Source organism: Anomaloglossus baeobatrachus, chromosome 4 (genome assembly GCF_048569485.1).
Source record: "Anomaloglossus baeobatrachus isolate aAnoBae1 chromosome 4, aAnoBae1.hap1, whole genome shotgun sequence".
NCBI lineage: Eukaryota > Metazoa > Chordata > Amphibia > Anura > Aromobatidae > Anomaloglossus > Anomaloglossus baeobatrachus.
In genome coordinates this window covers 569,629,737-569,654,551 of record NC_134356.1, presented here as the reverse complement: position 1 = coordinate 569,654,551, position 24,815 = coordinate 569,629,737, and the positions used below count along the sequence as shown (strand labels likewise).

General features: G+C 50.9%; 1 protein-coding gene across 2 annotated transcripts in view; it reads right to left on the bottom strand.

Moving 5' to 3' along the window:
* The window catches only part of ZWILCH (zwilch kinetochore protein), a 117,278-nt gene that overhangs the window by 69,664 nt on the left and 22,799 nt on the right, over positions 1-24,815 (bottom strand). For both annotated transcript variants that reach the window (XM_075346057.1, XM_075346058.1), the window contains exons 5-6: positions 17,839-18,041; positions 8,199-8,278 (exon numbers count right to left, since the gene is read on the bottom strand). In XM_075346057.1, the coding sequence (XP_075202172.1) occupies positions 8,199-8,278; positions 17,839-18,041 (283 nt within the window). The remainder of the gene's footprint in view (positions 1-8,198; positions 8,279-17,838; positions 18,042-24,815) is intronic.

Below are 24,815 nucleotides of genomic sequence, written 5' to 3'. Positions count from 1 at the left end.
CAGTGTGTAAAGGGGACTTAAAACACTGGAATGAGTGATGTGTCACAATATCTGTCAATCACTATTCTCTGTCAGTCGGTCTCTCCCTCTCGGTCTCTATTCTCTCTCTGTCGGCATTCACACTGCTGCGGCGGCTTTTACTATTTTGAAAAAGCCGGCTGCTCATTAAACAATTTCGTATTCCCTACTTTCCCCGCCCACAGGCGCCTATGATTGGTTGCAGTGAGACACGCCCCCACGCTGAGTGACAGGTGTCTCACTGCACCCAATCACAGCAGCCGGTGGGCGTGTCACTATGGAGTATAGAAATAAATAAAAAATTTAAAAAACCGGCGTGCTGTTCCCCCCAAATTTAATACCAGCCAGATAAAGCCATACGGCTGAAGGCTGGTATTCTCAGGATGGGGAGCGCCACGTTATGGGGAGCCCCCCAGCCTAACAATATCAGTCAGCAGCCGCCCAGAATTGCCGCATACATTATATGCGACAGTTCTGGGACTGTACCGGGCTCTTCCCGATTTGCCCTGGTGCGTTGGCAAATCGGGGTAATAAGGAGTTATTGGCAGCCCATAGCTGCCAATAAGTCCTAGATTAATCATGTCAGGCGCCTCCCCTAGATACCTTCCATGATTAATCTGTAAATTACAGTAAATAAACACACACACACGAAAAAATCATTTATTAGAAATAAAAAACACAAACAAATTCCCTCATCACCAACTTAATCAGCCCCAAAATGCCCTCCTTGTCCGGCGTAATCCACGGACCTCCAGCATCGCTTCCAGCAAAGCTGCATGCAGGTGACAGGAGCAGCAGAAGACACCGCCGCTCCTGTCAGCTCTACGCAGCTAATGAAGACAGCCGCGCGATCGGCTGAGCTGTCACCGAGGTTACCCACTGTCACTGGATCCAGCGGTGGATCCAGCGGTGGATGCAGCGGTGGCCGCGGGTAACCTCAGTGACAGCTCAGCTGATCGCGCTACTCACCGCCGCTCCGGTCAGCTCCACGCAGCAACTGAGGTGAGTAGCGTGATCAGCTGAGCTGTCACTGAGGTTACCCGCGGCCACCGCTGGATCCAGTGACAGTGGGTAACCTCGGTGACAGCTCAGCCGATTGCGCGGCTGTCTTCATTAGCTGTGTAGAGCAGACAGGAGCGGCGGTGTCTTCTGCTGCTCCTGTCACCTGCATGCAGCTGAGCTGGAAGAGACGCTGGAGGTCCGTGGATTACGCCGGACATGGAGGGCTTTTTGGGGCTGATTGAATTGGTGATGAGGGAATTTGTTTGTGTTTTTTATTTATTTCTAATAAATGATTTTTTCGGGTGTGTGTGTTTATTTACTGTAATTTACAGATTAATCATGGAAGGTATCTCAGGGAGACGCCTGACATGATTAATCTAGGACTTATTGGCAGCTATGGGCTGCCAATAACTCCTTATTACCCCGACTTGCCAACGCACCAGGGCAAATCGGGAAGAGCCGGGTACAGTCCCAGAACTGTCGCATATAATGTATGCGGCAATTCTGGGCGGCTGCTGACTGATAGTTAGGCTGGGGGGCTCCCCATAACGTGGCGCTCCCCATCCTGAGAATACCAGCCTTCAGCCGTATGGCTTTATCTGGCTGGTATTAAAATTGGGTGGGGGGGGGGGGCGCACGCCGGTTTTTTAAATTAATTATTTATTTCACTGCACAGTATAGACCCGCCCACCGGCTGCTGTGATTGGTTGCAGTAAGACACCTGTCACTCAGCGTGGGGGCGTGTCTCACTGCAACCAATCATAGGCGCCTGTGGGCAGGGAAAGTAGGGAATACGAAATTGTTTAATGAGCGGCCGGCTTTTTCAAAATAGTAAAAGCCGCCGCAGCAGTGTGAATGCCGTGCAGCGCCGTGCCGGGGATCGGGGATCGGTGAGTATGAGAGAGGAGGGAAAAATGACCGACAGACTGTGAGAGAGGGACAGAGGTAGTGACGGACCGATAGAGAGAGAATAGAGACCGAGAGGGAGAGACCGACTGACAGAGAATAGTGATTGACAGATATTGTGACACATCACTCGTTTCCAGTGTTTGACTAGCTAGGTCGTTCTGCAGGTCCGGATCGCTGTTGAGTCGTTGGCCCGGTTTGCCTGTTTGACAGCTCACCAGAGACTTTGTAGCGATCCCGGCCAGGTTGGGATCGCTGGTGGGATCGCTGAAAGTCTCAGTGTGTAAAGGGGCCTTTTCAGTTTCTTAATCTGCTGACGATCAGTTTTATGAGCAGCACCAACCACAGCCTCCCAGACAATGATCAGAGGTGACTGTTTTCCTTCACTGCATATCTCCTGTTTAAGAAGGGCCCACAAGTTCTTAATAGGGTTTAGGTCAGGTGAGGAAGGGGCCATGTCATTCTTACATACTGAAACCCTTTCCTGGTAGCCAAGCAGCGGAGACTTTTTTTTTTTTTTTTTAACAAATGATGGAGCATTGTCATGCATAAAAATCATGATTTTCTTGAAATATGCAGACATTTCCCTGTACCACTGCTTAAAGAAACCATTTTAAAAATTGGCAGTAGGTTTGGGCGTTGATATTGAGTATATTTTCAACCTGTGGCCAAAAAAAGGTCCAATTAACTCATCTTTAATAATACCAGCCCATAGCAGCCACCTTGTTGGTGCCTGAGTCTAAGGCCTCCTTCACACGTCCGTGTCTCCGGTACGTGTTTGGTCCGTTTCCTCATGTGCCAAAGACACGGGCACACGTAGACCCACTAAAATCAATGGATCTGCGCTCACGCGCGTGTTTTTGCCATGGACCGTGTGGAGCATATGTGTGCCCGTGTGCTTCACACGTAGTTATGTCCGTTTTTTTTCCGGCATTACGGGCGTCACATGGACCAAATGGATGTGATCCATGTGACACGCACCAGAGAAAACACACGTGTGTGAATTAAAAGGAATTTCTATACTCACCTTCTCCAGCTCTGCTGTCTCTGCCACTGCTGTCACTTGTTTCCGACCCCCGCTCATTATGCTCATTGCATATTCACTTCACTGCAGCCGGAAGCAGCAGCAGCAGGGAGTCGGCAGGACCGGAAACCGTAGATCAGCACCACGGACAGCAGTGACCGGGACAGGTGAGCAGAAAGTTCCTGTTCTCCGTGCGTTATCACGGATAGCACACGGAGAACACGTGTGCCATAAACACGGCACACAGAGGGCAATACGCACCTTTGACACGTCCGTGTAAAACGTGCGTTATTTTCACGGATGTGTGAAAGAGGACTAAGTGAAGGTTTGTGCCAGTTATCAATTCATTCATTTGGGCCAGCAAGAGCCACCCTTATCTCATAAAGATATCAGACAGCTACGTATGCACACCAGTTACAATGCCCATGCTGACCCTTTTACGCTGACAAAAATGCTTACAGTGGACACATGAGCATCAGAACTGGACTGGAGAAATAGTAGAAGGTAGCTTAGTCTGAAACATAATTTCCCTCCCACACTATGTTATCATGCAATGTGTCCTGGCATTCATGTGTATGTTAGTATGACAGATGCCACGTACCTAAGCATTGTTAGAGATGTATTTCCTAATCCCTCTTTCTTCTGAGTATTGTACAAAATTGATTCAAGAAAAGTTTGGAATCTTAAAAATACTCCCACAGCTTACACATTTTGGATCCTCTAATGGAGCTTTTTTCATAGCTAAAAATGGTCACTGCATGGCTAACCCTAGCTTTGGTTCATTCATATATCCTTCATGGAGAAGGTGGATCATAAGGTGCCTTCACACATAGCGAGATTGCTGCTGTGTCACAGATTCTGTAATGCATCACGACCTCGCCAAGGATCTCGCTAGGCTTGACACATAGCAGCGATCAGGCTCCTGCTGTGAGATCGCTGGACCATTTTTTGATCGTCGAGGTCCTGCTGGGCAGGATGCATCGGTGTGTTTGATGCCTTACCAACAACCTCGTTGACGACTCAGAGATCAGGGTCCCAACGACCAGAGATCGTTATACAGGTCGCTACGGTCTCTGTATCGTTGCTGCGTCATTGGGAAGATCTGACTGTTTGACATTTCACCAGCGACCCCGTAGCGACTTACCAGCAATCCTTATCAGGTCGTATCGTTGTCGGGATCGCTGAAAAATCATTAAATGTGATGGGGGCTTTAGTATAGTGTTTCAGAAACCATTTATTTTGCATTTAAGAGCTCACCATTTTTGCATTGTAAGTATGAGTATTTTTTTATATATATTTTTGTTGTGGTCTTGGAGCTTTTTCACATTTGTTTGAATTTTTGGAGTTGCTTACATGGATCCCAGCCCAGTGTTCATTGCACCACACCCTACCATGACATATGAATTATCACTGAATGGGACCAGGAGGCATTGACCTGATTTCTCCATATTAAATTATTCCATATAAATACTTTGCCTCCAAATTCCTAAACTTCAATTGGATTGAACATGTGTTTTGCGCAGTGTATGCCTCCTCAGGTCAGTGTTTTTGACAACACACAAAAAAAAAAAAGCGACAACTGTTAAGCCTGCTTTACACGTTGCAATTAGTTGTACAATCGCATTTGCGATGTGACACGCCCAAGTTGCATATGGGATCTTAGGAGATTGCACGTAGGTCGGTCATTTGCTGTCACACGTGCGTTAGTAGTCTATGTTAAATTGATCAATTTTATGTGCGATCCTTTAGATCATGTGTTCTGTGACGTATGCATTGGGCACCTTGTTTTTTTTTATTTATTGACTTGACAAGCGTGTGTAATGTGTAGGGATGCGTTTTTACTATGTCATCTGCCATTCAGCTCTGCTACATGGCCGCTAACAGCAGACACAGACAGCCATGTAGCAGAGCTGAATGGCAGATGACAGCAGACACAGAAAGAGCCGCACTGTCAGAATGAACTCGGGTGAACCTCACCCAACTTCATTGTCATGCTGCGGCTCTGTCTGTGTCGCGTCCTGATTAGCGGTCACCAGTGAAGACTCACCGGTGACCGCTAAACTCCTGAGTTTAGCAGCCCTCTCTCATATACTCACCGATCCCCGGCGCTGCACGGCATTCACACTGCTCCGGCGGCTTTTACTGTTTTGAAAAAGCCGGCCGCCCATTAAACAATCTCGTATTCCCTGCTATCCCCGCCCACCGGCGCCTATGATTGGTTACAGTGAGACACGCCCCCACGCTGAGTGGCAGGTGTCACACTGCACCCAATCACAGCAGCCGGTGGGCGGGTCTATACTGTGTAGTGAAATAAATAATTAAATAATTAAAAAAAACGGCGTGCGGTCCCCCCCAATTTTAAAACCAGCTAGATAAAGCCATACGGCTGAAGGCTGGTATTCTCAGGATGGGGAGCTCCACGTTATGGGGAGCCCCCCAGCCTAACAATATCAGCCAACAGCCGCCCAGAATTGCCGCATACATTAGATGCGACAGTTCTGGGACTGTACCCGGCTCTTCCCGATTTGCCCTGGTGCGTTGGCAAATCGGGGTAATAAGGAGTTATTGGCAGCCCATAGCTGCCAATAAGTCCCAGATTAATCATGTCAGGCATCTATGAGACACCTTCCATGATTAATCTGTAAATTACAGTAAATAAACACACACACCCGAAAAAATCCTTTATTAGAAATAAAAAACACAAACATATACCCTGGTTAACCACTTTAATCAGCCCAAAAAAGCCCTCCATGTCCGGCGTACTCCAGGATGCTCCAGCGTCGCTTCCAGCGCAGCTGCATGGAGGTGACCGAAGCAGCAGAAGACACATCCGCTCCTGTCACCTCCACGCAGCTAATGAAGACAGCAGCGCGATCGGCTGAGCTGTCACTGAGGTTACCCGCTGTCACTGGATCCAGCGGTGGATGCAGCAGTGGCCGCGGGTAACCTCAGTGACAGCTCAGCTGATCGCGCTACTCACCGCCGCTCCTCTCACCTCCACGCAGCAACTGAGGTGAGTAGCGCGATCAGCTGAGCAGTCACTGAGGTTACCCGCGGCCACCGCTGGATCCAGTGACAGCGGGTAACCTCAGTGACAGCTCAGGTGATCGCGCTATTGCCTTCATTAGCTGCGTGGAGGTGACAGGAGCGGCGGTGTATTCTGCAGCTCCGGTCACCTCCATGCAGCTGCGCTGGAAGCAACGCTGGAGCATCCTGGAGTACGCCGGACATGGAGGGCTTTTTTGGGCTGATTAAAGTGGTTAACCAGGGTATATGTTTGTGTTTTTTATTTCTAATAAAGGATTTTTTCGGGTGTGTGTTTATTTACTGTAATTTACAGATTAATCATGGAAGGTGTCTCATAGATGCCTGACATGATTAATCTAGGACTTATTGGCAGCTATGGGCTGCCAATAACTCCTTATTACCCCGATTTGCCAACGCACCAGGGCAAATCGGGAAGAGCCGGGTACAGTCCCAGAACTGTCGCATCTAATGTATGCGGCAATTCTGGGCGGCTGCTGGCTGATATTGTTAGGCTGGGGGGCTCCCCATAACGTGGAGCTCCCCATCCTGAGAATACCAGCCTTCAGCCGTATGGCTTTATCTGGCTGGTTTTAAAATTGGGGGGGACCGCATGCCGTTTTTTTTTTAATTATTTAATTATTTATTTCACTACACAGTATAGACACGCCCACCGGCTGCTGTGATTGGGTGCAGTGTAACACCTGTCACTCAGCGTGGGGGCGTGTCTCACTGTAACCAATCATAGGCGCCGGTGGGCGGGGATAGCAGGGAATACGAGATTGTTTAATGGGCGGCCGGCTTTTTCAAAACAGTAAAAGCCGCCGGAGCAGTGTGAATGCCGTGCAGCGCCGGGGATCGGTGAGTATATGAGAGAGGGGGATAGACTGACATGGACAGAGAGTGAGGGACAGAGATAGTGACCGACTGACAGAGATTAGTGAATGACAGACATTGTGAGGCGCTTCAGAACGCAGCTTTTCAGCTGCGCTCTGAAGCGGACCTTTTTTAAGCTGCGGTGCAGAGCGCACACCTGCGCACATAGCATCAGACACCAAAATCGTATGAGGGATGTCACACGTTACAATTGACTAGGTTCGTGCAACAAAACGCTCAATTCTAGACAAAGATACGATGTGTTTGCGATCAACGGTTTTGCGTTCAATCCTGATCGCACGTAGCTGTCACACGCAGATACCTCACAAACGATGCCGGATGTGCGTCACTTACAACTTGACCCCAACGACGGATTGTGAGATATATTGAAGCGTGTAAAGCGGGCTTTAGACAAGTTGTTTTATTGTTATGGCTTATCACTATATAGCTACAGGAATGGTTAATTATTTTTGAGGTCGCTGATTTTTAAGCTGCATGGCAGACTGATAATTCCCAATAAATGCAAATGAATCTAAAGTACTGTATTTTTCGTTTTATAAGACGCACTGGATAAGACACACCCCAAATTTAAAGATAAAAAAAAAGGTAAAAAAATAAAAAATAGGGTCCGTCTTATACTCCGGTGTTGTCTCACCGGAGGGGGGCAGCATTGGTGGTGAAGCGGGGTAACAGGAGGCAGAGATTGTGCTGGCAGCCTCAGCGGGTCCTGGTGGCGGCAGCAGCGAGTCAGTGGCGGCAGCAGCAGCAGCGGGTCAGTGGCGGCAGCAGCAGCGGCGGGTCAGTGGTGGCGGCAGCAGCGGCGGTCAGTGGTGGAGCAGGCCGGTGCTGTGAGTGTCCCAGTCTGTCCGCGATCCCGATTCAAATTATGGCGCCTAGAGCAGCACATGTGCAGATGAAGCTCTCATCCAAGGGCTCCATCTGCACACGCGCTGACTCCCGGCGCCATCATTTGAAACTGGGACCTCGGACACACTGGGACACCTGCCGCACAGCCACCGCCCGCACAGAGTGGCAGCCAGCAGGCCACCTGCCCGCCCACCCGCACAGAGAGGCAGGCAGCCTCCAGGACAGAGGCAGTCAGCACCGACAGGCACCCGGCCGCCCGCACGCAGCCACAGGCAGCCGGCCACCCGCACGCAGCCACTGGCACCTGGCCGCTGGAACGCACCCGGTCGCCGCACAGACCGCCCCCTCGGTAAGCTATATTTGGATTTTAAGACGCACCCCTCTTTTTCCTCCCATATTTTTGGTAGGAAAAGTGCATCTTATAATCCGAAAAATACGGTAATTGGTTAAGTGTAAAATGTAATATGATTCACGGACTTACTGCAGAAGAATGGTGTCTTTCCTTGTGGGATTTCTTCAGCGCTTCAAGACTTGGAAAAGAAGATTTGTCAGTTGTTGGACCTGTAATAAACAAGAAAGGTCTACAGGTAACAGTACCGGGGAATATACCAATGTGATGTAGGGTCTGTATGAGCCAAAACTCATCTTTTACAGTCACATAATTCCGTGGACATCAGGAAAACATCAGCATCAACGCCTCATGTCTGTCTCCATTTCACATTGGAGAGAGACATGAATAGAAATTATAATAGGCTTTACACCAATTAACATTATGCTATAGCCCTGGTAAAATAGGAGACTTTTCTTTTGATGCTTTGGAAGAAGGGCAATAAAAGTGGCATGGCTAATCTCTAAAGCTAGTTTCACACATCCTTCTTTTTCGCCGGTTTGGAGGATCCGGCGCACTCCAGTACAGTGTATACAGTACAGTGGCAGCACGACAAGCTCCGGTCACATGTTGTCATGCCAAACTGGCGAAAAAAAGGATGTGTGAAACTAGGCTTAGACACAATCCACTGTCAGGTCATCAAAATACCTAGAATGGATGTCAGAAATTTATACTTGCTCATATAAGGTGCAAATTTGTATTTCCGGTCCAAGATGTGCCAAGTTTACATAGAAACATGTTATGTTTGGTATGCTTAATCCACCTCTCCCCCGCTATTCCCGGCCTCTCCTCTCTGCCAATCCCTTCACTGGCTTCCCATTGCCCAAAGACTCCAGTTCAAAACTCTAACCAAGACATACAAGCAAACTCAGATCCTCACAAGATCTCCTCCGCTCCTCCACTCTTATCTCCTCTTCCCATAATCATGTACAAGATTTCTCCCGTGCCTCCCCCATACTCTGGAACACTCTACCTCAGCATATCAGACTCTCACCTACCGTGGAAAACTTCAAGAGGAACCTGAAGACCCACCTCTTCCGACAAGCCTACAGCCTACAATAGCCCTCAGTCCTGTACATCACTGCGCAACCAGCTCTGTCCTCACCTATTGTACCATCACCCATTCCCTGTAGACTGTGAGCCCTCGCGGGCAGGGTCCTCTCTCCTCCTTTACCTGTCTGTTTTGTATTGTTAAAGGGGTTATCCGGCTTCTTTGACTTTTTTTTTTTAATTTCCCTATTGGGCTACATAGGGGCAGGTAAGTAGATAGAGACCACTTACCTGCCCTGCTGTCAGCCCCTCTCCCCCCGGCTCAGAGCGGTCATGTGACCGCTCCTGCCGCGATTTTGCTGCTTCCGGTCATTTCATGTCAACATGGGCAGGGCCATGTTGACATGCAAATGTGGAACAGCATGTCGCCTCCCTGCTGGGTTGTACAGTGCGATGAGCCCCGCCCCCTTCCCTGCACCCTCCCACACATTCCCCCGCACCTCTTTTACTCTCCAGTAACCTCCCCCTGCACTGCTGTGGGGTCCGTGCCCTGGGGGAGGGGCCTGGCGGCGGCTGCCGTGGTGTCAGCGCCAGCACCGGGCCCCCTGCCCAGGATCGCACATTCATATGTACCGGCATCACAGATCACCGATGCCGGTACATTTGAATGTGCTGATGAGAAGCAGCGCAGCGCTGCTTCTCATCACTGTCCCTCCGGCTGTCTGTGCTCTCTTCAGCACAGCGGTGACGTCACTACTGTGCTGATATGTCCAGAGCACAGACAGCGTGCGAACATGCAGGAGCGGCGGGGACCGAGGACGGGTGAGTATGTACTCCCTACATGTGTTCCCTATGGGGGGGGGAGGGGTGCAGAGCCATATGTGTGCGTGTGCAGAGCCATATGTGTGCGTGTGCAGAGCCATATGTGTGCGTGTGCAGAGCCATATGTGTGCGTGTGCAGAGCCATATGTGTGCATGTGCGGTGCAGAGCCATATGTGTGCGTGTGCGGTACAGAGCCATATATGTGCGGGGTCAAAGCCATATGTGTGCATGTGCGGTGCAGAGCCATATGTGTGCGTGTGCGGTGCAGAGCCATATGTGTGCGTGTGCGGTGCAGAGCCATATGTGTGCGTGTGCGGTGCAGAGCCATATGTGTGCGTGTGCGGTGCAGAGCCATGCGTGTGCGGTGCAGAGCCATGTGTGCGGTGCAGAGCCATATGTGTGCGTGTGCGGTACAGAGCTATATGTGTGCGGTGCAGAGCCATATGTGTGCGGTGCAGAGCATACGTGTGCGGTGCAGAGCCATATGTGTGCGTGTGCGGTGCAGAGCCCGATGTGGGGCTGTTATTTGCAATGCAGTAGTGATATTAGGTCAGGTGCTGGGGAAGAATACTGACAGGGAATGTGTGTGCAGGGGGCGGGGCTGGACACTGGGGTGGGTGGTGACAGCTCTGACTGAGGTTTTGCACAGGAAGTGGTCAGTTTGCTGGATCTGAATGTAAACAAGAGCTGCAGAGAATAAAAGGTGAATTCAAGAGGAACAAAAGTTGGAAAACAAAAAGAAGGGAATTTTGTTTACTTACCGTAAATTCCTTTTCTTCTAGCTCCTATTGGGAGACCCAGACAATTGGGTGTATAGCTTCTGCCTCCGGAGGCCACACAAAGTATTACACTTTAAAAAGTGTAACCCCTCCCCTCTGCCTATACACCCTCCCGTGCATCACGGGCTCCTCAGTTTTGGTGCAAAAGCAGGAAGGAGGAAACTTATAAATTGGTCTAAGGTAAATGCAGTCCGAAGGATGTTCGGAGAACTGAAAACCATGAACCAAAAGAACAATTCAACATGAACAACATGTGTACACAAAAGAACAACCAGCCCGAAGGGCACAGGGGCGGGTGCTGGGTCTCCCAATAGGAGCTAGAAGAAAAGGAATTTACGGTAAGTAAACAAAATTCCCTTCTTCTTTGTCGCTCCATTGGGAGACCCAGACAATTGGGACGTCCAAAAGCAGTCCCTGGGTGGGTAAAAGAATACCTCGATAAAAAAGAGCCGAAACGGCCCCCTCTTACAGGTGGGCAACCGCCTCCTGAAGGACTCGCCTACCTAGACTGGCGTCTGCCGAAGCATAGGTATGCACCTGATAGTGTTTCGTGAAAGTGTGCAGACTAGACCAGGTAGCTGCCTGACACACCTGCTGAGCCGTAGCCCGGTGCCGCAATGCCCAGGACGCACCCACGGCTCTGGTAGAATGGGCTTTCAGCCTTGAAGGAAGCGGAAGCCCAGAAGAACGGTAGGCTTCAAGAATCGGTTCCTTGATCCACCGAGCCAAGGTTGACTTGGAAGCCTGCGAACCCTTACGCTGGCCAGCGACAAGGACAAAGAGCGCATCTGAACGACGCAGGGGCGCCGTGCGAGACACGTAGTGTCGGAGTGCTCTCACTAGATCTAAGGAGTGCAAATCCTTTTCACATTGGTGAATTGGATTAGGGCAACATGAAGGTAAGGAGATATCCTGATTGAGATGAAAAGGAGATACCACCTTAGGGAGAAATTCCGGGACAGGACGCAGAACCACCTTATCCTGGTGAAAGACCAGGAAGGGGGCTTTGCATGACAGAGCTGCAAGCTCCGACACTCTTCGGAGTGATGTAACTGCCACTAGAAATGCCACCTTCTGCGAAAGACGTGATTAAGAGACATCCCACAGCGGCTCGAAAGGTGGTTTCTGAAGAGCCGTTAGCACCCTGTTAAGGTCCCAGGGTTCCAGCGGACGCTTGTAAGGTGGGACTATGTGGCAAACTCCCTGCAGGAACGTGCGGACCTGCGAAAGCCTGGCTAGGCGCTTTTGAAAAAATATGGAGAGCGCCGATACTTGTCCCTTGAGAGAGCCGAGTGACAAACCCTTGTCCATTCCGGATTGAAGGAATGAAAGAAAAGTGGGTAAGGCAAACGGCCATGGAGTAAAACCATTATCAGAGCACCAGGATAAGAAGATTTGCCAAGACCTGTAATAGATCTTGGCGGACGTTGGTTTCCTGGCCTGTCTCATGGTGGCAATGACATCCTGAGATAACTCTGAAGACGCTACGAGCCAGGACTCAATGGCCACACAGTCAGGTTGAGGGCCACAGAATTCAGATGGAAAAACGGCCCTTGTGACAGCAAGTCTGGGCGGTCTGGAAGCGCCCACGGTTGACCCACCGTGAGATGCCACAGATCCGGGTACCACGACCGCCTCGGCCAATCTGGAGCGACGAGAATGGTGCGACGGCAGTCGGACCTGATCTTGCGTAACACTCTGGGCAGCATCGCCAGAGGAGCAAACACATAAGGCAGTCGAAACTGCGACCAATCCTGAAGTAATGCGTCCGCCGCCAGAGCTCTGTGATCTTGAGACCGAGCCATGAATGCCGGGACTTTGTTGTTGTTGAGATCTCTCGAAACACGTCTGGGTGAAGAGACCATTCCCCCGCGTCCATGCCCTGATGACTGAGAAAATCTGCTTCCCAGTTTTCTACGCCCGGGATGTGAACTGCGGAGATGGTGGAGGCTGTGGCTTCCACCCACTGCAGAATCCGCCTGACTTCCTGGAAGGCATGACGACTGCGCGTGCCGCCCTGGTGGTTGATGTATGCGACGGCAGTGGCGTTGTCCGACTGGATACGGATCTGTCTGCCCTCCAGCCACCGATGGAAAGCCAATAGGGCTAGATACACTGCCCTTATCTCCAGAACATTGATCTGAAGGGAAGACTCTACCGGAGTCCAGGTTCCCTGAGCCCTGTGGTGGAGAAAAACCGCTCCCCACCCTGACAGGCTCGCGTCCGTGGTGACCACAGCCCAGGTTGGGGGTAGGAAGGATTTTCCTTGCGATAGAGAATTGGGAAGGAGCCACCACTGAAGAGACGTCTTGGTTGCAAGGGAAAGAGAGACGTTCCTGTCGAGGGAAGTCGACCTCCTGTCCCATTTGCGGAGAATGTCCCATTGGAGTGGCCGCAGATGGAATTGCGCGAACGGCACTGCCTCCATCGCTGCCACCATCTTCCCCAGGAAGTGCATGAGGCGCCTCAAGGGGTGTGACTGACCCCGAAGAAGTGATTGCACCCCTGCCTGCAGAGAAAGCTGTTTGTCCAGCGGTAGCTTGACTACCGCTGACTGTGTATGAAACTCCATCCCGAGGTAAGTCAGTGATTGGGTTGGTGTCAACTTGGATTTTGGGAAGTTGATGATCCACCCGAACTGCTGGAGAGTCGCCAGAGCGACGGTAAGGCTGTGTTGACACGCCACCCGAGAAGGTGCCCTGACTAGGAGATCGTCTAAGTAGGGAATCACCGAGTGGCCCTGAGAGTGTAGGACCGCCACGACGGATGCCATGACTTTGGTGAACACCCGTGGGGCTGTCGCCAGGCCGAAAGGCAATGCCACGAACTGAAGGTGTTCGTCCCCGATGGCGAAACGCAAGAAGCGTTGATGTTCGGGTGCGATCGGCACGTGGAGATAAGCATCCTTGATGTCGATCGATGCTAGGAAGTCTCCTTGTGACATCGAGGCGATGACCGAGCGGAGAGATTCCATCCGAAACCTTCTGGTGCTCACATGTCTGTTGAGTAGTTTGAGGTCCAGAACGGGACGGAATGATCCGTCCTTCTTTGGCACCACGAACAAGTTGGAGTAAAAGCCGCGACCACGTTCCTGAGGGGGAACGGGGATCACAACTCCTTCTATCTTCAAAGCGTCCACTGCCTGAAAAAGTGCGTCGGCCCGAGCGGGGGGCGGAGAGGTTCTGAAGAAACGAGTCGGAGGACGAGAGCTGAACTCTCTCCTGTAACCGTGAGACAGAATGTCTCTCACCCATCGGTCTTGAACATGTGGCCACCAGGTGTCGCAAAAGCGGGAGAGCCTGCCACCGACCGAGGATGCGGCTCGGGGATGCCGAGAGTCATGAGGAGGCCGCCTTGGAGGCAGTGCCTCCTGCAGCCTTTTGGGGGCGTGACTTGGACCGCCACGCATAGGAGTTCCTCTGGCCTTTCTCCGGCCTGCTGGACGAAGAGGATTGGGGCTTGGCGGAGGGACGAAAGGACCGAAACCTTGATTGTATTTTTCGTTGCTGAGGTCTCTTAGGTTTGGACTGGGGTAAGGAGGAGTCCTTTCCCTTGGATTCCTTAATAATCTCATCCAATCGTTCGCCAAACAAGCGGTCGCCAGAAAACGGCAAACCGGTTAAGAACCTCTTGGAGGCCGAGTCTGCCTTCCATTCGCGCAGCCACATGGCCCTGCGGACTGCCACAGAATTAGCGGATGCCACCGCTGTACGGCTAGCAGAGTCTAGGACTGCGTTCATGGCGTAGGAAGAAAAAGCTGATGCTTGAGAAGTCAAAGACGCAACCTGCGGAGCAGAATTACGTGTGACCGCATTAATCTCAGCCAGACAAGCTGAGATAGCTTGGAGTGCCCACACGGCTGCAAAGGCCGGGGCAAAAGACGCGCCCGTGGCTTCATAGATGGATTTCACCAGGAGCTCTATCTGCCTGTCAGTGGCATCTTTTAGTGATGAGCCATCTGCAACCGATACCACAGATCTAGCCGCCAGCCTAGAGACTGGAGGATCCACCTTGGGACATTGAGCCCAACCCTTAACTACGTCAGAGGGGAAGGGGTAACGTGTGTCAGTAAGGCGCTTAGTAAAGCGCTTGTCCGGAACCGCTCTGGGCTTCTGGACAGCATCTCTGAAGTTAGAGTGATCGAAAAACGCACTACGTGTACGTTTGGGGAACCTAAACTGGTGTTTCTCCTGCTGAGACGCCGACTCCTCTACAGTAGGAGGCGGGGGAGAGAGATCCAACACCTGGTTGATGGACGAGATAAGATCATTCACTAAGGCGTCCCCTTCAGGTGTATCAAGGTTAAGGGCGACGTCAGGGTCAGAGCCCTGAGCTGCGACGTCCGCCTCGTCCTCCAGAGAGTCCTCAAGATGGTAACCCGAGCAGCGTGAAGAAGTCGGGGAAGATTCCCAGCGAGCCCGCTTAGCCTGTCTAGGACTGTGGTCCGGGCAGGAGTCCTCCACGTGAGACCTAGGGCCCAACCTGGGAGCGCGCTGCGGCGCGGACCGAGAGGGGCCTGGAGGCGACGATCCAACAGGGGCCGGGGCCTGTGTAAGGACCGGTCTGGACTGCAAAGCTTCTAGCAGCTTGGCAGACCATTTGTCCATAGACTGAGCCATGGATTGTTAAAGTGACTCAGAGAATTTCTCAGCAAAAGAGGCGAACTCTGTCCCTGCCGCCTGGACAGGGGGAGCAGGGGGGTCTACATGAGCCGAGGGGCCCACTAGTGACCGAGGCTCCGGCTGAGCAAGCGAAACAGGGGTCGAGCATTGCTCACAGTGAGGGTAGGTGGAACCCGCAGGTAACATAGCCCCACAAGAGGTACAGGCCGCAAAAAAACCCTGTGCCTTAGCACCTTTGCTCCTTGTGGACGACATGCTGTTGTCTCCTAGGAGAGTGATCACTGAGGGTATATGGGAAAGGGTATACAGCCCGACCGAACAGAAATATATATATATAAATACGTATCTATTCCGGCACCCTAGGGGGACCAGCACCGGGTGACCGGTGTGGCTTACCGACCGCTAAAAAGCGGAGTGTGTGTCCTCCAGATTCCCTGCCTTAGGTCTCCCAGAGCTGCAGAGCTCTTTCCTGATAATCCTCCACCTACAGAATGCCAAAAAATGGCTGCCGGAGCTCTCAGGGGAGGAGTGGAGCCGTGGGCGGCGCTAGAAAAGTGCGGGAATCTGGGGTCCCCACAGTGATCAGTGAGGGGGGAGGAAACATACAGGATGCTCCGGCCCTCACATCCGACGTCAGGTCGGCAGTCCCGCCCTTACCCCTGACAGGCAGGCCCGGGGGCGGGATTTTTGCTACTAGGCCGCGATGAAGCCGGGGACTAAATTTAAGACCGCGGCCGACAAGCAGGCGCGGAAGTCCGCCGGTCTTCTCAAATCAGCAGCTGCAGCGTCCGGGAAGAAGGCGCTCCCTGCACAGTCCCCATGGGGACACAGAGTACCTTAGAGATGCAGGGCCCGGTCCCTGAGGATGAATAGACTCCTGTCCGGCAAATTCCCACAGGGGCTGCGGAGGGAGCACGGTCCCAGTAAATGGATGACCGGTCAGGATCCCACTTCTCCCAGAGCCGCTAAGGGATGGTGAAGGAGACGGCATGAGGCTCCGGCCTTTGTACCCGCAATGGGTACCTCAACCTTAAACAGCACCGCCGACGTAGTGGGGTGAGAAGGGAACATGCCGGGGGCCCCGTGAGGGCCCTCTTTTCTTCCAACCGATATAACTAATATGTAGAATGCATGAGTGGATGTGTGCCTCCTTCCACACAAAGCATAAAACTGAGGAGCCCGTGATGCACGGGAGGGTGTATAGGCAGAGGGGAGGGGTTACACTTTTTAAAGTGTAATACTTTGTGTGGCCTCCGGAGGCAGAAGCTATACACCCAATTGTCTGGGTCTCCCAATGGAGCGACAAAGAAATAACAATGTAGGTGTGATTTATATGACAATACAGCACAGATAAACTCAAACATTTTTGTTAAGCTAATGTCGGACAACTCCTTTAATGATTGTTGTACTTGTTTTTATGTATACCCCTTTCACTTGTAAAGCGCCATGGAATAAATGGCTCTATAATAATAATAATAATAATAATAATAATATAGCAAGATTGCATTAGAATTCTTCTATATATTTCCAAATCTGCAAAGCACAAATCTTGGGAGGACTTGTGACTGGATGCAGCCTTCAGGTGACGAACAGGACGGCATCAAAGGCCCATGTTATGATGTCCCATTCCAGTCATCTGCTGATGTGCAAATGATAATTTTATTCTGGGAGTCGTTGTGATTATGACAATACCAATCTTAGATAGATTTTTAATACCTTATACTTGTACACAAAAAAAGAAAAGAATAGAAAAACAAAACAAAAAAACCAAACTAACTACTTTTTTTAAATTGAATTTTTGAGAAGATACTTGTTGCAGAGTATTGACTATAAAATTGCCAGGCAGCCTACTTGACCCTTCATATTAAACTTTGTACACATGCAAGGTCTTGTAGGCACATGTACATAGCAGGTCTGAAAGACACTGTTAGTCCCCTGGCAATCCATCATCTCCTGTCACATAGGGGGGCTAATGTCAGAGATGGAGCTTATCCTTCTGTCTAATACTTATAGCTGCTGTAAACAACAACTGAGGCATCTAAGGGGCATCTAATGGGCTAAGATCGGTGTTATGTTATGTTTGATCATGGCCAATATAGTGTGACCGTCGTCTGGTCAGCTGGCACCGGCAAATAATAAGGCCGACAACTCCGGTGTGCACACCACCATTGTAATGTAATAGTAGTACTATGGTTTGCAAGAACTACGTAGTTCCAATAACACACTACTACTTTAATGCAAGTTACGCAAGGTTAAATCACAGCTCCAGTGTTTTGGGTTTTTTTTTTATCTCACCAGCGGCGTGTTATCACTAATGCAAGTTCCCTGCCCTTGGCAAAATACCAGTCGACATCTTCTGTTATCGATGACACTCTGGTTGTCTTCTGCTGTTTGTGACCTGCCAAATTACTCCAATGTTTTCTGGGTGAGCCAGAGCTCACTTCTCAATGTACGTTTGAGAGCCACAATAGACTTACACAGTTTGTGATTGTTCGCTCAGGAGCAACTATTATACTGACCTGCGCATGTTACCATATGGAAGCTCATTCCAGTGATCTCATTCCTGCTGGTTTTGATAGACTCGGCTCCAAGCCAACAGGTACTTTCTATATCTGTGCTGTCACATCGTACCCACAACCGAGGAAGATCCGCCACTGGTTTTCCATTCCCAAATTGTGCCATGTTGGGATTATGTGTTAAAGTGTAGCCAGAAAGGAGTTGCCTACAGAGAATAACTAGGATTAGCCCATATAAAGTTAGTGTATCCAGTGCCAAATTGTACTTTTTTTGGATAGCGTTTATATATACCGTATTTTTCGGACTATACGACGCACCGGACTATAAGACGCACCCTTGTTTTAGAGGAGGAAAAAATTGAAAAAAAAAGGGAATTTTGTTTACTTACCGTAAATTCCTTTTCTTCTAGCTCCTATTGGGAGACCCAGACAATTGGGTGTATAGCTTCTGCCTCTGGAGGCCACACAAAGTATTACACTTTTAAAAAAGTGTAACCCCTCCCCTCTGCCTATACACCCTCCCATGGATCACGGGCTCCTCAGTTTGGTGCAAAAGCAGGAAGGAGAAAACTTATAAATTGGTCTAGGGTAAATTCAATCCGAAGGATGTTCGCAGAACTGAAGAACATGAACCCAAAGAACAAATCAACATCAACAACATGTGTACACAAAAGAACAACCAGCCCGAAGGGCACAGGGGTGGGTGCTGGGTCTCCCAATAGGAGCTAGAAGAAAAGGAATTTACGGTAAGTAAACAGACAATTGGGTCGTCCAAGAGCAGTCCCTGGGTGGGTAAAGCAATACCTCAATAACAAGAGCTGAAAATGGCCACCTCTTACAGGTGGGCAACCGCCGCCTGGAGGACTCTCCTACCTAGACTGGCGTCTGCCGAAGCATAGGTATGCACTTGATAGTGTTTCGTGAAAGTGTGCAGACTAGACCACGTAGCTGCCTGACACACCTGCTGAGCCGTCGCCCGGTGCCGCAATGCCCAGGACGCACCTACGGCTCTGGTAGAATGGGCTTTCAAACCTGAAGGAAGTGTAAGCCCAGAAGTACGGTAGGCCTCGAGAATCGGTTCCTTGATCCACCGAGCCAAGGTTGACTTGGAGGCCTGAGATCCCTTACGCTGGCCAGCGACAAGGACAAAGAGCGCGTCTGAACGGCGCAGGGGTGCCGTGCGAGACACGTAGACCCGGAGTGCTCTCACTAGATCCAAAGAGTGCAAATCCTTTTCACACTGGTGAATTGGATTAGGGCAAAAGGAAGGCAAGGAGATATCCTGATTTAGATGAAAAAAGGATACCACCTTAGGGAGAAATTCCGGGACAGGACGCAGAACCACCTTATCCTGGTGGAAAACCAGGAAGGGAGCTTTGCATGACAGCGCTGCAAGCTCAGACACTCTGCGAAGTGATGTGACTGCCACCAGGAAGGCCACCTTCTGAGAAAGACGGGAGAGAGAGACATCCCGCAGCGGCTCAAAAGGCGGCTTTTGAAGAGCCGTCAGGACCCTGTTAAGATCCCAAGGTTCCAACTGACGTTTATAAGGTGGAACCATGTGGCAAACCCCCTGCAGGAACGTGCGGACTAGACGAGTTTGAAAAAAGACGGAGAGCGCCGACACTTGGCCCTTGAGAGAGCCGAGGGACAAACCCTTGTCCATTCCAGATTGTAGGAATGAAAGAAATGTGGGTAATGCAAACGGCCATGGAGGAAAACAGTTATCAGAGCACCAGGATAAGAAGATTTGCCAAGTCCTGTGATAGATCTTGGCGGACGTTGGTTTCCTGGCTTGTCTCATGGTGGCAATGACATCCTGAGATAACCCTGAAGACGCTAGGAGCCATGACTCAATGGCCACGCAGTCAGGTTGAGGGCCACAGAATTCAGATGGAAAAACGGGCCTTGTGACAGCAAGTCTGGGCGGTCTGGAAGTGCCCACGGTTGACCCACCGTGAGATGCCACAGATCCGGATACCACGACCGCCTCGGCCAGTCTGGAGCGACGAGAATGGCGCGACGGCATTCGGACCGGATCTTGCGTAGTACCCTGGGCAGCATCGCCAGAGGGGGAAACACGTATGGCAGTCGAAACTGCGACCAATCCTGGACCAAAGCGTCCGCTGCCAGAGCTCTGTGATCCTGAGACCGTGCCATGAAGGCCAGGACCTTGTTGTTGTGTCGTGACGCCATGAGATCGACGTCCGGCGTTCCCCAGCGGCGACAGATCTCTCGAAACACGTCTGGGTGAAGAGACCATTCCCCCGCGTCCATGCCCTGACGACTGAGAAAATCTGCTTCCCAGTTTTCTACGCCCGGGATGTGAACTGCGGAGATGGTGGAGTCTGTGTCTTCCACCCACTGCAGAATCCGCCGGACTTCCTGGAAGGCTTGACGACTGCGAGTGCCGCCTTGGTGGTTGATGTAGGAGACGGCAGTGGCGTTGTCCGACTGGATTCGGATCTGCCTGCCCTCCAGCCAGCGATGGAAAGCCAATAGGGCTAGATATACTGCCCTTATCTCCAGAATATTGATCTGAAGGGACGATTCTATTGGAGTCCAGGTTCCTTGAGCCCTGTGGTGGAGAAAAACCGCTCCCCAACCTGACAGGCTCGCGTCCGTGGTGACCACGGCCCAGGTTGGGGGTAGGAAGGATTTTCCCCGGGACAGAGATGTGGGTAGGAGCCACCACTGAAGTGATGTTTTGGTTGCGAGGGAAAGAGATATGTTCTTGTCGAGGGAAGCAGCACTCTTGTCCCATTTGCGAAGAATGTCCCATTGGAGTGGCCGTAGATGGAATTGCGCGAACGGCACTGCCTCCATAGCTGCAACCATCTTCCCCAGGAAGTGCATGAGGCGCCTTAAGGGGTGTGACTGACTCCGAAGAAGTGACTGTACCCCCGCCTGCAGAGAAAGCTGTTTGTCCCGCGGTAGCATGACTAACGCTGGCTGGGTATGAAACTCCATCCCGAGGTAAGTCAGGGATTGGGTCGGCGTCAACTTGGATTTCGGGAAATTGATGATCCACCCGAACTGCTGGAGAGTCGCCAGAGTGACGGTAAGACTTCGTTGACACGCCACCAGAGAAGGGGCCCTGACTAGGAGATCGTCCAAGTAAGGGATCACCGAGTGGCCCTGAGAGTGCAGGACCGCCACGATGGATGCCATGACTTTGGTGAAAACCCGTGGGGCTGTCGCCAGGCCGAAAGGCAATGCCACGAACTGGAGGTGTTCGTCCCCGATGGCGAAACGCAGGAAACGTTGATGTTCGGGTGCGATCGGCACATGGAGATAAGCATCTTTGATGTCGATCGATGCTAGGAAGTCTCCTTGTGACATCGAGGCGATGACCGAGCGGAGAGATTCCATCCGAAACCGTCTGGTTTTCACATGTCTGTTGAGCAGCTTGAGGTCCAGAACGGGACGGAATGACCCGTCCTTTTTTGGCACCACAAACAAGTTGGAGTAAAATCCGCGACCACGTTCCTGAAGGGGAACGGGAATCACAACTCCCTCTATCTTTAGAGCATCTACTGCTTGAAAAAGAGCGTCGGCCTGTGCGGGGGGTGGGGAGGTTCGGAAGAAACGAGCCGCAGGACGAGAGTTGAACTCTATCCTGTAACCATGAGACAGAATGTCTCTCACCCATCGGTCTTGAACGTGTGGCCACCAGGCGTCGCCAAAGCATGAGAGCCTGCCACCGACCGAGGATGTGGTTAGGTGAGGCCGAGAGTCATATGGAGGCCGTCTTGGAGGCAGTGCCTCCCGCAGCCTTTTGGGGGCGTGACTTGGACCGCCACGCATAGGAGTTCCTCTGGCCTTTCTCCGGCCGGTTGGAGGACGAGGATTGGGTCTTGGCGGAGGGACGAAAGGACCGAAACCTCGATTGGATTTTTCTCTGCTGAGGTCTCTGAGGTTTGGACTGGGGTAAGGAGGAGTCCTTTCCCGAGGATTCCTTAATAATCTCATCCAACCGTTCGCCAAACAAACGGTCGCCAGAAAAAGGCAAACCAGTTAAGAACCTTTTGGAAGCAGAGTCTGCTTTCCATTCGCGCAGCCACATGGCCCTGCGGACTGCCACGGAGTTAGCGGATGCCACAGCCGTACGGCTAGTGGAGTCCATTCATGGCGTAGGACGAAAGTGCTGATGCCTGAGAGGTCAAGGAAGAAACCTGCGGAGCAGAATTCCGCGTGACGGCATTAATCTCAGTCAGACATGCCGAGATTGCTTGGAGAGCCCACACGGCCGCAAAGGCCGGGGCGAAAGACGCGCCCGTGGCCTCATAAATAGACTTCACCAAGAGCTCTATCTGTCTGTCAGTGGCATCCTTCAGGGATGCGCCATCGGCAACAGACACAACGGACCTAGCAGCCAATCTAGAGACTGGAGGATCCACCTTGGGGGAAGTGTGCCCAGCCCTTAACGACAACAGGTGAAAAGGGGTAACGCGTGTCAGTGTGCCGTTTAGCAAAGCGCTTGTCCGGGACCGCTCTGGGCTTCTGGACAGCGTCCCTGAAGTTAGAGTGATCAAAAAACGTATTGCGCGTACGTTTGGGGAATCGAAATTGGTGTTTCTCCTGCTGAGAAGCCGGCTCCTCTGCAGGAGGAGGTGGGGGTGAGAGATCCAGCACCTGGTTGATGGACGAGATAAGATCATTTACCAAGGCGTCCCCCTCAGGGGCATCAAGGTTAAGGGTGAAGTCAGGGTCAGAGCCCTGAGTTCCCACGTCCGCCTCGTCTTCCTGAGAGTCATCAAGCTGGGATCCAGAGCAGCGTGAGGAGGCCGGGGAAGAGTCCCAGCGAGGCCGCTTAGCCGGCCTGGGGCTGCGATCCGGGCAGGAGTCCTCCGCCTGGGACCTAGAGGCTATCCTGGGAGCGCGCTGCGGCGCGGGCCGAGAGGGGCCTGGAGGAGACAAATTAACAGGGGCCGGGGTCTGTGAAGGGCCCGGTCTGGACTGCAAAGCCTCAAGGAGCTTAGATGACCATTTGTCCATAGACTGTGCAATGGATTGAGAAAGTGACTGGGAGAGTGTCGCAGCGAAAGAGGCCAACGACGGTGACTCTGTCCCTGCAGACTGCTCAGGGGGAGTCGGGGGATCTACATGAGCCGAGGGGCCCACAAGTGCCCGAGGCTCCGGCTGAGCAAGCGTGGCAGGAGTCAAGCATTGATCACAGTGGGGGTAGGTGGATCCCGCAGGCAACATAGCCCCACAAGAGGTACAGGCCGCGAAAAAAATCTGTGCCTTAGTAGCTTTGCTCCTTGTGGACGACATGCTGTTGTCTCTTAGGAGAGTGACCACTGAGGGTATATGGGAAAAGGGTATACAGCCTTTCCGAACAGATATATATATCTACAGTTAGGTCCAGAAATATTTGGACAGTGACACAATTTTCGCGAGTTGGGCTCTGCATGCCACCACATTGGATTTGAAATGAAACCTCTACAACAGAATTCAAGTGCAGATTGTAACGTTTAATTTGAAGGTTTGAACAAAAATATCTGATAGAAATTGTAGGAATTGTACACATTTCTTTACAAACACTCCACATTTTAGGAGGTCAAAAGTAATTGGACAAATAAACCAAACCCAAACAAAATATTTTTATTTTCAATATTTTGTTGCGAATCCTTTGGAGGCAATCACTGCCTTAAGTCTGGAACCCATGGACATCACCAAACGCTGGGTTTCCTCCTTCTTAATGCTTTGCCAGGCCTTTACAGCCGCAGCCTTCAGGTCTTGCTTGTTTGTGGGTCTTTCCGTCTTAAGTCTGGATTTGAGCAAGTGAAATGCATGCTCAATTAGGTTAAGATCTGGTGATTGACTTGGCCATTGCAGAATGTTCCACTTTTTTGCACTCATGAACTCCTGGGTAGCTTTGGCTGTATGCTTGGGGTCATTGTCCATCTGTACTATGAAGCGCCGTCCGATCAACTTTGCGGCATTTGGCTGAATCTGGGCTGAAAGTATATCCCGGTACACTTCAGAATTCATCCGGCTACTCTTGTCTGCTGTTATGTCATCAATAAACACAAGTGACCCAGTGCCATTGAAAGCCATGCATGCCCATGCCATCACGTTGCCTCCACCATGTTTTACAGAGGATGTGGTGTGCCTTGGATCATGTGCCATTCCCCTTCTTCTCCAAACCTTTTTCTTCCCATCATTCTGGTACAGGTTGATCTTTGTCTCATCTGTCCATAGAATACTTTTCCAGAAGTGAGCTGGCTTCATGAGGTGTTTTTCAGCAAATTTAACTCTGGCCTGTCTATTTTTGGAATTGATGAATGGTTTGCATCTAGATGTGAACCCTTTGTATTTACTTTCATGGAGTCTTCTCTTTACTGTTGACTTAGAGACAGATACACCTACTTCACTGAGAGTGTTCTGGACTTCAGTTGATGTTGTGAACGGGTTCTTCTTCACCAAAGAAAGTATGCGGCGATCATCCACCACTGTTGTCATCCGTGGACGCCCAGGCCTTTTTGAGTTCCCAAGCTCACCAGTCAATTCCTTTTTTCTCAGAATGTACCCGACTGTTGATTTTGCTACTCCAAGCATGTCTGCTATCTCTCTGATGGATTTTTTCTTTTTTTTCAGCCTGAGGATGTTCTGCTTCACCTCAATTGAGAGTTCCTTAGACCGCATGTTGTCTGGTCACAGCAACAGCTTCCAAATGCAAAACCACACACCTGTAATCAACCCCAGACCTTTTAACTACTTCATTGATTACAGGTTAACGAGGGAGACGCCTTCAGAGTTAATTGCAGCCCTTAGAGTCCCTTATCCAATTACTTTTGGTCCCTTGAAAAAGAGGAGGCTATGCCTTACAGAGCTATGATTCCTAAACCCTTTCTCCGATTTGGATGTGAAAACTCTCATATTGCAGCTGGGAGTGTGCACTTTCAGCCCATATTATATATATAATTGTATTTCTGAACATGTTTTTGTAAACAGCTAAAATATCAAAACTTGTG